We start from the raw sequence: 13,464 nt of genomic DNA, 5'->3' as shown, positions 1-13,464 counted from the left end.
TCAGAGTCACGTTTCACAAGGTGGAAATGTCATGTTGCTTCAGAGAGAGAGAGAGAGCGCTTAGACTGATAAGAGACAGCTCCCAGTTGTAAGTGTACCTTGCAGAAGGGAACCCTTGTGAGATTTGAACTGGCTTGTTTGTAACTAAATTTCACAAAAGTTTAACATAGTTGTTAAACTGTTAGAACTATATCTGAAAGTTGTAAATCTGTACCTTTGTGATATTATGATGGGAGAATTGAGTTTATCACAAGGTTAGAAATACTAAGTTTATTTATAACCTTAATAAAAACACTTGCACGCTCATTAGAACTAGGATTAGGACTCTTGTCCTAATTTTTTTTTTTTGTTGTTTTATTAGGACAGTTTTATGTAGTTGTAAATTAATAAATAAGTTGGCCTCAAAGCATATGGGGTGTTCTCTAAGTAAGAGGGAGGGTAAAGCTCCAGAAGTACATAGACAACTGCATCAGGTTTCCCTTGTTTCATTCTTGGCTCACTTGTAAATTAAAGCTGGATAATGTTCTGAACGGAGTTGGAAAAGGGAAAGAGAAGAGGAGTGATGCAAGCTTGTGTTGCCAGCAAACTTGACGGATGAAAATAGGAAGAATAGCATGCATGATGGAAATATTTTAAGTGCAAAAATGTATCTAATATTTGTTAGTAAGCAAAACAAACATTAGTGCTGGAGAAGGAAGGCTTTTTTTGAGTGCTAGTCACTTAAGCATTTCTTTTTCCACAGTTTTATGGTATAAATTTATACTTGTAGCGTGCTTAAACTTTGGTGACGTTATTAAATGAATTGGTAATTGTCCTTGTCCATGGGCTGATTTTTAAGTGTTGTGTGGAATGGTTCTTAGAACATGAAGGTGAGGAAAAGTTCAAGGTTATTTTTTCCCTTCATAAAGAATGTATACGTTGACTGAATATAAAATTGTCATGACTTGCAGAATTTTGCTGTTTGCCAGCTACTGAAGATCAGAGTTTTCCGTTATAGAGTATGTTCTCTGCCCAAACAATTGAAAATAATTGATATGGTGAAAATACTGATCTGACCTTTATGATGAGCTTTTAAAAATCAGTTTTGCACCAGGCCACTTCCGTCTATTTTGAATGAGAAACAGTGAGAAATCTTCCAGTCTTTTCTTGTAACTGAGATCCTCAACCTCTAGTAAGAAATCAGGTCCTAGTCTAATCTTAATGTTATCAGCCTTGCAGGGAGGAGCATTGTACAATGCATTGTACAGCGGTGTGTTGAACCACAGCTCCATCTTGCAGCGCCTGTGCAGCCTGACAGCGTTATTTTTGACCTTTGCATCACGTGTGTGAGAGGATTGCTCGCTTTTGCGTGGGTCTCCAGTCCTTGGGTCCCCGTATGTGAGGTTCGGATTACTACTGTGTGTGCCCTGTTTCCGGATAAACTGCTTTGACTCGGTGTGGGGAGATGTGCAGCCGCAGTCCTGAGCAGGCAGGGGCTGGCAGGTGGCAGAGGGAGGTAGGCAGGGGTTTCTGTCAGCCAGTAGCAGGAGTTGTCTTTCAGCTCATTCTGCATCACTCGCTTTCTGTGATTTTTTTTTTTTTCTTTCCTCTTTTCTTTTTTCCTTTCGCTATCAGGAAAGCTGGAAACGTAGGCTGCAGATGGGAGACCTCTGGCATCTTCCACATCTGTGGCACAACTCCCAAAATAGTAACAGCCAGCAGCAGAAACGCCGGGACAGGGGATCTGTGCAGAAATGACCGGCCTTATTTGTGGCTTTGATTGTGTAAGTTACTGCTTGTGACTTTTGAAAATGGCAGTTTTGCCTTGAAGATATTTTTCTTTTGTACTAATTGCAGGTTTGGGTTTTTTGTTTTTTTTTTTTTTTTTTTTTTTTACATTTGATGGGATTATTTTACTTCTGAAGATCTGATTTTTTTTTTTAATTTTTTTTTTTCCCCTGATCTGTAACACTGACTCTTTTGCTGCAGCTCTGTAGCTGTTTGGACAGCTTCCGAAGAAATTTGATGTGTGAAAAATAATGTAATGAAAAGCTTCTAGAGAATGCATAGATATTGATAGCAAAATGACAGGTTTTATTTGTTTTGAGCTTTGTGTAGGTTGTGAGTAAGAAGAGTCGTAGAGTTATTTGGTTTTATATTATTTTTTGACGTGCCTAATGCAAGTTAAACAACTTACTGGCATTTTCTGTTCAAATTGGTACTATTTTTGTTGGAAGAGGAGACTATCTAGGACTACCAAGTCTACTTGCAGATTCTGGGGTAGGTGCAGTTTGTGCAGGACGAGGCCGTATGAATTTGTGTGCTTACACTTCAGAATTTAATTGTCTTGTGTCCTTGTTGCTGTGTCTGTTGGACAGACATTTCTGCTTTAATCTTGCCTTGTTGTGAGATGTACAAACAAGATCATGTTGATTTTTATTGCTAGTTACGGTGCAGATGAGGTTAATATTAAACAAATTAATCAGCCTTTTTGTGTAGTTCCTCCTTCTTGTGAAATCGTGACGTCTGGCCAGTGGCTTTCTCCTACTAAACTAAGTTTAGATAGAACTGAATTGCTTGCAATTAAGTGTTAGTCATGACAGCATTAAATAATGCATATTAGAAATGTTGCGTGATGCAAACTAATGGTTCTTTGTCTTGACTGGCTATTCTGTAGTGGTGAAAAGGGAAGCTCGTGTTTGAAGGGAAGCTTTGGTTTGTGGTGGGGTGTTGTGTGTGGGGTTTAGTTGATGGATGCTGCTTGCTTTTTTTTTTTTTTTTTTTTGGGGGGGGTGTTGTTGTTTGTTTGGTTTTGTGTTGTGTTTTTTTGTTTGTTTGTGTGTTTTTGTGTTTTGTTTGTTTTTTTTTTTTTTAATGTGGTTGGACTCGATGATCTCAAAGGTCCCTTCCAACCACTAAGATTCTGTGATTCTGTGATTCTGTGATTCTGTGAAAATAAGTGGCTTAATAGCCACTCTTATTATCAAATAGAGGTTTTGATTGGAAAAATAAGATAGTAATCACATGTCAGTTATTGATTTCCATGAGACATCAATCAAATGGGCTAGGGCATAGGGCAGTGAAGCAATTTGTTCTCTGCTTTGAATGTAACTGAGACCAAGATTTTAGAAAAGATCCACTAATTTTATGTGGTTCTGTAGTTTTGTCCTAATGTTCCTAATACTTAGGGTCTAAAGTACAAAAGTATTAGTATTCACAGTTCTAATCAGATTTAGTCAGTGCATGTGACCAGTGGCTGCTAATCACTGTCCGAGTACTGTGTTCTCTAATTGCTAACATCCTGGATCTGTGTTAGAATTTTGCTACTGTAGGAAGCAAAGTTGCAATCCTGTTCCTGGGCAGGGACAAGGCTTTTCTTTGTGGATTTCTTTAGACGTTTGTTGGTGAGCGTGTGAAGTAACATCTTTATAACTCTCCTGGAGTCCCAGTTTACTGTGACTGTGCTACACTGTTTACCTTTAGAAAGTGGGTCTTTCAGATGTGCGTTGCTCTTCAGCCAGAAACCCTGAGAGGTTGCGTTTGGAACCTGAGTGATTTTACTTGAAAGGCTGGCAGCTCTGTCCTTTCAACTGGGAAACTGGTTTCTTGTGGGCACTTACGCTGGAGAAGTGCCAGGGACAGTAGAAGTAACAGAACTGGGAAAGTGCAGGTGTTTCCTCTTTATACCAGGAATAATGAATTTCTGTTAAATGCCTGTAAACAAGTGAACAATCATTGAGCCCTGTTACAATTGTGGCTTATCAGAGCGAAGGCAGTTGTTTTGTATTAGCTTTCAAAATCGCATAAAATAAAATTGTAGTTTCAAAAGGGGCAAGTTCCCTGTTTTGGTTACAAACTGTCTAAGGTGGAAGAAATCAGTAAATAGAGTAAGCTTACCAGTTTAGGCTCATTTCCCAACATTTCTGTTCAGCTGTAGCACAGTTTCTCTTTCCGAGGCTTAGATGTTTCTTGGTTTCCCCTTCTTAGACATGAAGCAGCGTTGGCTCCCTAGTCATGTATCTGTGCCTGTGTTCCTGGAAAGCTCTGGTAAACTTGTTTTAGGATAGCAAATTGCTTTTGGTACTTGGAGGTTATTACAATAAGCCATATTTAAGGTGGTAATTACACTGATTTGGTGTAGTCATGTTATGTGACTTGTGCCAGAAAGTGGTTGCACGTGGCATTGTGGCAGCCAGGATGACAGGATGATATGGATCCTAATGGAATTCCCTTCTATTCCTATTATTTTTTTTTTTGGCTGCTGCTCAAGCTGAGCTGTGTCTTTATGTATCTTTGACCCCTACTCACAGTGTTTTCACTGTATAGTTTAAAAAAAAAAAAAAAGGATCATGCAGCAAGATCCCGACTGGCTTTAAACTAGTTGCCTTGGTCCTGGTAGGAGAGAGGGCCGTTCTAGTCTCAGCAGCGTGGCCGTCTGTGTGGGTTGTATGAGTGTATCCGAAGGAAAAGGCCAACTTTGCTTTTTAGGTCAAGTACGTTTCCAAACCTTTCAGAAGGTTTTTCAGAGGGTGACAAGAAGCTAACACTGTAGGCCTTACATGGTAGCTTTTCACGGGGAATGCTGGTTTAATGGATATTTTATTTTGTATCTTCTCCACAGGGTTTTTGCACTGATACGAAGCCCAGTGTGGTCCTTTGGTTAGCCCCTGCTGCTTTCACCTGAGAGAGGACAACTGAGCCATTGGGAAGGAGTCTTACGCTGGTACTGCAATGCGGAGCTCTAGCTCAACCACTGTGAAGAGTCTTCCTTTGAAGAAGAGGCTCTGTTTCCTGCTGAAACTCATGTGCTTTGTCATCTCAGTGTTAATATTTTGTGAATTTTTAATTTATTATGTGGTAATTTTTCAATGTCAATGGCCAGAAGTGAAAGGTGGAGCTCACATGGGTAAAAAAGAGACTTCAACTTCAGTCCTGAAGGCCATGATTTTAGCTGATACTCACCTGCTTGGTCAAATCAAAGGACATTGGCTGGATAAGCTAAGAAGGTAATAATTAATTTATTCGAATAATCTCTGTCCTGGTTTTAGAGTTTTTAATAGTAGCTAATGGGATGGATGTTTAAAACCAATGTTGTAGTACTTGTAAGAAGCGTGCGTGCTGCCTCTGACTTGCCTGTCTGGCTCTGCCCTGGATAGTGAACCGGTGGTGAAAGGTTAACAAGTGGGACTTAGTGAGGCAGTGCAGTCTTGAACGCTCAGTTAATATGTGGGTGCAGATGCCTGAACATTTTAGATGGATTAGATAGTCTTTTCCAGCGTGTAACTGTTTTACAGGATGCCTTAAAAATGAGCCAGTTAACTTGGATGTCCCAATAGTTAATACCTTTCATTGCAGAGGTAAGGAAGCCGGTAGAAGTTTGTCTCTGTAGAAGAATCAGCAGGAAGATCACACGTAAAAACAAAGCTAATCCAGTCCTGTGGCTACTGCACAAAGCCACGTTGTTTCTGCTAGTCCAAAAGAAAAGCAGAACGCTGAAAGAAAGTACGTTATAGACTTTTGGTGAAGAAACGATAGTATAGTAAAATGTGCAATAATTCACTGTTCTAATTAATTGCCGTTTAATGGAATTGTAATGAATGAAAATAAACAAATTGGTATTGCTTCTTGCATGAGTTGGTCATGATTGTGTTGTGGTGGAATTACCCACCAGGTAAGATGCACCTACTGTACTTAAATCTGATTTCTGAGTATTTAATTTGAATTTCATGTTAGCGCTTTCAGTGTGTTGGAGCCATCTTCCTGTTCCTGCCAGGCTGTGTTTGTGTACTTGGAGTTGAGGATCCAGAAGTGAGGCAGCAATGACTGGATATATGTTTTCCTTTCAGGGAATGGCAAATGGAGAGATCTTTCCAAACTGCCTTATGGTTACTGCAGCCAGATATTGTTTTTATTCTGGGGGATGTCTTTGATGAAGGAAAATGGAGCTTACCTCAGGTATGACATCAGCAGCTCTCTTATTTCAAAAAAAATGAGGAGTTCTTGAAGGAAATGGATGGCAGAAGAAAGCAGACTAGGTACGCAAGGCTTTGTTTTATATTACTACTGGTAGAAGTTTCTAGTGCTTTAGGTGTGATTCTCCTTCATTTTTGGTAGTATCTTGGCACTTTTCACCCCTCTTACAAGATTTATAAAGGGTAAACATCTAATTGAGCGTGTACTGCTGTATTATATACTAGTGGTCCCCTTTGATAATGTGGAACAGCATTAATTTCTCCATTTGTTTTTTCACGCAGGCTTGGGAGGATGATGTCAGGAGGTTTCGGAAAATGTTTAAGTGTCCAGTTTCTACTGAGCTGGTGGTTATTGTTGGGAATCATGACATTGGATTTCATTACGAGTAAGTCTTGTCAGTGGAAGGAGTACGCAAGCGCCAAGAATGAAACGTTGGCATGCACACAGTAACTGGTTTGGGGTCTGAGTGACCTCTTGCGTGTTTATGCAGAAAGTTTTTCATCATAACCAAATTAGAAGGGATTGTAATTTAGAGCAAGATCTTGCAAGGTATCCATCTGTGCACAGTGCACCCCAAGAATACATTTTTAGAATAGTTTTCAGGCTATTTTTGCGCTTCTCAGCATATGTGAAGTTGTTCAGAGCTGATCTTTCTGCATTGGCGGAGAAGTCTTGAAGCGGCTTTTCCTTGTCTTGGGCCTCTTGTCTAAACACATTCCCTTTCCCATTATCTCAGCATAGAAGAAAGTGTCCTCTCTCTGCTGTACTTGTGTAGGGTGGCTGTGCTTACACTGGTGTGACTGGGACAGCGTACACTGTGGGTGTCAGAGCATCCCCATGAGTTTGCTGAATGAGTATGGGATGTAGATAGTGGCTACAAACTGTAAAGCAGCTGTGTCAGATAATTTACAGTGCCAATTTCTTACCTCCCGTGTATTTTTGCTCTGTGACACAGAATGACTACTTACAAGGTAAATCGATTTGAAAAGGTTTTCAACTTTACTTCAGGAAAGCTAATAACCCGAAAAGGAATAAAGTGAGTATATTTAATTTTTTTTTTTCAATGTTTAGAGTAGTGATTACTGAGCTAGCAGACCTGAGTGATGAAAACTGAGAACTGGAAGTGGAATTTCTAATGAAATAGTGTGGGAATGCATAATTTAGGGCCTTTTTTAAAAAAAAAAAAAACAAAACTTTGTATCTAGCTTGTGATATGTTAAACATCAAATACTTTGTACAAACCTGTAGTTTGATACGGAGCGGAAGCTGTACTTTGAGCTGGGTGAATTGCAGCTATTTCCTTTTAAATGGAAAAATACTGTGGAGTCAGAATCAAATACTCTGGTTTGCCTTTTTACTTCCTCGCTGCTGTCAATGGCCCCTGGCTGTAAACATAACGGAAGAATAGGATTCAGTAAAGAAACACAAACAACCTCCCTGCATGCTTACGAGTTAAGAGTTTGATTAATTTTAATACTTCTTTAGTCTGCAGAACTTAACTCTCGTTTGAGGAATTTGGGGACACGGCAGTTGCTTGTCCACTGTTTTTCCACAGGGTGGGGTAATAAGGCACAAGCTGGTTTTGGCTTAGAGCCGCCCCTGTCACAGGGCTTGCTCTCGGAGTTGAGTGTCGGTGGCTGCAGTTGGCTGCCCCCCGCCCTTTGGTGACTTTTAGATACCACGCAGGAGCCCGATGACGGAAAGCACTAGTGGGGTGGTGGAACGGCATTTGAAGGGAAGACCCACTGCCACTCTGCATTTGGCACGTGTGCCGTCAGGTTATCATCACTCATGCAAATGTCAAATTCAAAACCTACAGGTTTACACTGGGTCCCTTAATTAAGCAAAATATTCATAACGGGTCTAGAAATGGTGTATCGTGTCTACGAAGATCTATCAGCTTCATGAATGCCCAGTATAATGCTATTGTTTATCGCACAGGTCCTACCGATATGTATTTCGGCTGTTTTAAAAAATAGTTATTAAGGAATATCTCCATGTCCCCTTTGATAAAACAGCACAGGAGAACCCTTGCGTGCAGTTGCAGATTGTGTGTCTAGTATCGTATTCATTGAGTGAAATGAGCTGCATTATTAATGAAATGTTCCCAGATAAACTATTTTATAGCAAATCTGTGGCATAAAAGGAGCTTAATTTGATAAAGGAGAATTAAATTTTTTTTGGTTTTGACCAGTATCTCTTAAGTTGGAGACATTTGGCTCGTTTATGTCTGTAAAACATACTGAATTGAACAGGGACTATATCTCCAGTCCTGGATGAGTGACTAAACAGGTACGAATCTTGTGGCAGAAGTTCAAAGTTGATTTGAAGTCTACAGGGAAATCTTTTTCTATTACAAACAAAATACAGTTTTCTGTGTGAGAGACCTCGGAGCACGAAACTAAGTTTGTTGAGGGCAGCCGGCCAAATGCAGCGCTGTTTTGCTTTTCAGTTGTTCTGAAGAAATCAAATGTCTAAAATGATGTCTCTGAGGTTTGAGATGTGTGTGAGGAGAGAAGCAAGTTCTTTCCCTCAGAATTCAGATTTCTGGGTTTCTAGCATTCCACTAGAATACCGCTTAAGTATCCATTATAAAAAAAAAATAAATCTTGAAGTGTAAACATGAAGCATAGCGTAGTGCATTGTGCAACCTAATTAACAAGTGATGATAAAGCAGCCTACCAGGCAGAGGAACAGCTACAGTACGGGTACTCAGAAGAGGATTTATGGCACATGATTTCAGACGCTGTCACTTGTTGCTGTTTTGTTGAACTGCGTCCAGCTTTGGAACACTTGCCTTCTATAAAATAAAGTTTATCCCGCACATGTGCATGAACAGCAAACGCTTTCCTGTCTTTCCCACATCCCTTCCCCTCTCCCTGGTATTTTCCAGCTTTGTCCTGGTGAACAGCGTAGCCATGGAGGGGGATGGCTGTGCTCTCTGCCGAACTGCAGAGGCAAAGCTTGTGGCGCTTTCTCACAAACTGAATTGCTCCCAGCAGGTAAGAGTTTATTAAAGACCTGATTAGAGGCAGCAGCTCGGCTGCTGCAATGGGAATACTGCTACTACAGCAAGAGTTAAGATATAACCAAGGCCCTCCTGAAAAAAAATCTGCTTCTGATTCAGATTGGAACTTGTTAGCAAATCTTTCTTCATCTCATTTGTCTCTTACCTTTTTTACTTAACTATTAACTGTGTTGCCCTGTGTTAATGGTGTTAACTTCCTTGTAAGCGCTGCCAACAAATGGGGTGTCATTTCCTCTGTTCCAAGGAATGGCATAAGTTCTGTAACCTTCCCTTTGACTTAAGATACATAATCATCCCTGCGTTTTTATTTATGCGTATTGCTCTGTTTCATATCCTTTAAGCTAGCCTATTCTTTTTGTTTTCTGATTGTACTGGAGCCTTGTCTTGATAACCTAGTAATGTTTTAATTGTAGTATTTTTTTCATCAAATCCAATTCCTTCTTGTACTTCGCTCCTGTTCCCTTCTTCATAGGCCGACTGGACTCAGGGCAGGCAGCGTGGTTGACTGGGCTGGCAGTCAATCAGGAAACCAGCTCCCAGTGGAAAGATTGCTGTACTCATAACTGCTGTCCCTCTTGCGCTGCCCTAAATCTCTTTTGCCTTGTTTGTGCAGTGAAATCCTGCTGTTGCTTTCCACATTCAGAAAGAGCGCAACCATATACAGAAGCATATACAGAATGGGGAATTTCCCCTTCCATCCACAGTAGAGGCTCTTAAAAGTATATACAGTGGACAGTATTTAAACACTGTACTCTGAGCTGATACGTTTTTTTTTTTTTTTTCAAAAAAACCAAAACCAATAAAACCCCCCCAACCCCATAAAACATAGCTGTTGTTTAATGCTCTTCCCCACCCCTATGGGACACACAGGTGAAGACAATATGTATGGATTGATTTTATTCACAGAAACCAAATCATTCCAACAAAAGATGCAGCGATGTGGAAAAGCTTCCAGGTTCAGAACCCATCCTTCTACAGGTGTGTCAGAGGTGGGGCGAGGGAACATGTTGACACGTTTTTAGTGTATTTATTACTGTTGCAGAAAGGCTGGATCATTAACAACTGATCCTTGCTTTGAATGTCTCCCAGCATTACCCTCTCTATCGGAAAAGCGATGCCGAATGCAGCGCAGAAGATTCTGCTCCTCCAGAGGAGAAGAACATCCCATTTAAAGAAAAGTATGATGTGCTGTCTCAAGAAGCATCACAAAAGGTTTGATGTATCAGGACCTTGAGTGTTGGTGGGTGGGAGGGGGACATGAGTGTAGAGATACATAGAGATATATATATATTTTAAAATCTTTTGGTAAGGATGTTAGCGGAGACAAACAGACCACAGCTGCTCCTGCTTTAATGAGGCCTCTGAGAGGCTACTTGTTAGAGCTGCTCCCCTGAGGATCACCACGATCATGGCCTTGATTCGGCTGCGTTTCCCAGGTACAGGCCCTAAGTCCTGGCGCTCTTAAGTCTGCTGCAGTGCTGTCGCCTCCCATTTAGCATTTTGTGTTTTATGTACTGCATAGACGATTGACAAACTTAGTAGAAAGCCACTATTTTCCAACGCTTTGAAAGCACTGCTTTTGCTGAATTAGTAATAAGAAAATATTCCCAGAAAGTCTAACGGGCAGTATTTGTTTCCTTCTACGTAAAATGTCTTCACTCAAGATTGGCAGTACAAGATGCTCCCTTCAACAAGAACAGCATTGCTTTACTAAACCCAAGGTGTTTTTTTTTTTTCTATCTGTGATGTCAACAGCATGCCATTGCCTTTGTTCTTCTGATCTGTATGGCCAAAAAAGTCCAGTGTTTGGGATGAGGGCCAAATGGGCATGATTAATACTACAATATCAACACGTCTTACTGGAAAACAGAAGTTTACACAAAATGCTTCAGAATATTAGAAGTCTTAAGCTCAATTCCTTTTTAGTTATGACTCAACTTTTGTGTTTACCATTCTGTGTTCTAGCTGATATGGTGGTTTCATCCCCGTTTGATTCTCAGCGGGCATACACATAGTGCTTGTGAAGTGGTGCACGTGGGGAAAATTCCAGAAATCAGCGTCCCGTCGTTCAGTTGGAGGAATAGAAACAATCCTAGTTTCATCATGGTAAGTTTTAATTTTTTTATTTTTGTCAGATAACTTTCATAAATAAATCAACATGGCAGTCAGCTATATTTTAAAACTGATTCTACCTGTAAAAACAAAAAAAAAATTTAAAAAAAATTGCCTACCCACCCAACCCACTCAGTACACTGCATCCACTTTATAAAGTACATCTGTGGGAGCCACATGTTCTGTGTGGTACAAAGCAATGCTGTTAAAGATCTAATTAGTATCTGGGTACAAGCATCTAACATCTTCTTATAAAGAGGGTGCATTGTAAACTATTGACTTGTAAAAATAATCAGTATTGTGCACTGAACAGTAGAAAGACTAGTTTGGCTTGGTTGATTTACCAACTATGAAAACAAGACCGTATCCACCTCCAACTCTTGCACGGTGATGGTGGTTTTCAAACTTGTGCATTAACCGCTTCACACAGTGAAAACGTGTGTCACGCGCCCATAGTCTGCCTCCTCCTTTCCAATTCACATTTTATACAGTGTGTTGGTTATGCTCTCGCAGGCAGTTCCAGTGCTCAGTATATCCTTAGAGGTAAATCAATTAGTTTCCCGGTTCAAAAATAAAACGGAGCTCCTAGAAACTTGGAGGAAGAAGGAAAACCTACAATCTATTTACGGAGTAGTCTGTGACTTGGGGGAGGGAAATCTTTCGTGTGTTTTTCCTGCTGTTGTTTAGGCTGCTCAATACACAGATAAACCCCAAACTTTAAAACTCATTTTATGCAACGGTTAATGTTTCTTGTCGAAAGTAGTTCTGTTTATTCCGGATTCCTGAGAGTAGCTGCCTTCAAACTACACTTGCTCTCTGCACACGCCACACAGTGCATCTTCACTGCAAAACAAGCGGTTGGCTAATTAACGTTGCATCGTCTTCGCTACTGTTTTAACTCGGCCTCGGTCCGTTGTAAACTTTTAATTTGAACTGCAAAGGCAAGCCAAAACCCAATGAAGTTCTTTTTGTTGTTCGGAATTTGGATTAGCCAACGGGTTTTTTGCAGCATGTACTGGGTAGGAGGAGGGCTTGGGGGGAGGAAGGGGCACATTCACAAAACCTAACTTTAGCCAGGGAAGGCTCCTTCCAGGTGGATTTACAGCAGCTAAAGTTAGGCTTCTCTTGAAGGCAGATCAGATGAGGAGCCCAGCTCTCTATTTACGCTAGATGGAACATAGGGAAGATTGGCCTCTGGGCTAACGTTGGCCTGGTGAATATTCCAGTTAGTGCCCAGCACTGCAAGGTACGGACTCTTCAGCCCCCTGGAGAAGGCACTGGTACTGGGAGACTGGCCCCAACCCCTGCCACCCAACACAGAATTCGGGAATCACAGATCCGACAGCCGTGGTGTTACTCCTGCTTCAGAACCCACTGTAACAGCAAAGTGACAGTCTTCATTTCTTTTCCAGGGCAGCATAACACCAACTGACTTCTCCCTCCAAAAATGCTTCCTTCCGTATGAGAGCAGAGTCTTTACTATATACTGTGCAGCAGGTGCTCTGCTTGTAATCCTGATACTAGCTCATTTTCAGCTTCTCACTCCACCATTTTATTTTGCTCAGCGTTTAATCAGTAAGCATAAAGCAGCATGAAGAGCCAGACATCTGCATTCAGTCACTGAAATACCAAAGCTGAGAACAGTCAAACATCAGACTATATTCATGCCAGCAAATGACCTAATTTGATTGCTAGTCTGAAGGCAGGTTGCATTTACACATACCATAGAAGTCCTATACAGCTGATATGACTACTACAGGATAAATAATTAACTGAAATGAACGGTTCATGCTGTACAAAAATACTGTATTCTACAATCAAATGAGTCCTTTTCCTGCTATAATTTTTTTTTGTATCAAATATGTATATTAAAAGTGTAACTGTACATTATGTAAATCCTATAGCCTCATCACTTCTCTGTGCTAGTGTCTTACCCTGGTGGAGGCTCAGTCCTGCAAACTGGAAACGTTTTTCTGTTTTATTGCTGCGTGGCCCTTCTAATGTCATACTTCTGTTTGTGAGGGTCAGGCAGAAACTAGATACATCAGCACTGAGAGATGCGGATTTCCGTAACCTTTTTTAGGACGTCATATGTGAGGGACTGTGGTTTGGGACGAGAACTCTTCCAGTTCCCGACACATTAAATTATCAACTGACTACTATTTGCGGTTATCGTCTACCAGACAACAACGGGAAGAAGCTTGTGGATCCAGTTTGCTGATACGCACTTGAAACCTGCTTAAAAAAAATAATTAGGGTGACACCTTAAGCTGCTATTTTTAGAAAGATGTGCTATGATGAGCTTAAAAAAAAAAAAAGAGGGCCCTATTGCATCCCAGAGATCTGTGTGGTGAGGGGCCCTCCGGTTGCCG

At 40.8% G+C, this 13,464-nt stretch overlaps 1 protein-coding gene across 1 annotated transcript in view; it reads left to right on the top strand.

The window, feature by feature from the left end:
- MPPE1 (metallophosphoesterase 1) overlaps positions 1-13,397 on the top strand; it is a 32,176-nt gene extending 18,779 nt beyond the window's left edge. The window contains exons 2-10 of the mRNA XM_074146131.1: positions 4,601-4,985; positions 5,826-5,934; positions 6,234-6,337; positions 6,908-6,988; positions 8,846-8,954; positions 9,887-9,958; positions 10,070-10,192; positions 10,946-11,086; positions 12,505-13,397. Coding sequence (XP_074002232.1) covers positions 4,711-4,985; positions 5,826-5,934; positions 6,234-6,337; positions 6,908-6,988; positions 8,846-8,954; positions 9,887-9,958; positions 10,070-10,192; positions 10,946-11,086; positions 12,505-12,687 — 1,197 coding nt within the window. The 5' untranslated portion in view covers positions 4,601-4,710 and the 3' untranslated portion in view covers positions 12,688-13,397. The remainder of the gene's footprint in view (positions 1-4,600; positions 4,986-5,825; positions 5,935-6,233; positions 6,338-6,907; positions 6,989-8,845; positions 8,955-9,886; positions 9,959-10,069; positions 10,193-10,945; positions 11,087-12,504) is intronic.
- The last annotated feature ends 67 nt before the right edge of the window (positions 13,398-13,464 follow it).

The sequence above is a fragment of the Numenius arquata genome, chromosome 4, assembly GCF_964106895.1.
Source record: "Numenius arquata chromosome 4, bNumArq3.hap1.1, whole genome shotgun sequence".
Classification (NCBI taxonomy): Eukaryota; Metazoa; Chordata; class Aves; order Charadriiformes; family Scolopacidae; genus Numenius; species Numenius arquata.
The sequence above is the reverse complement of the archived record's forward strand: the minus strand, read 5'-3'. Positions and strand labels throughout refer to the sequence as shown.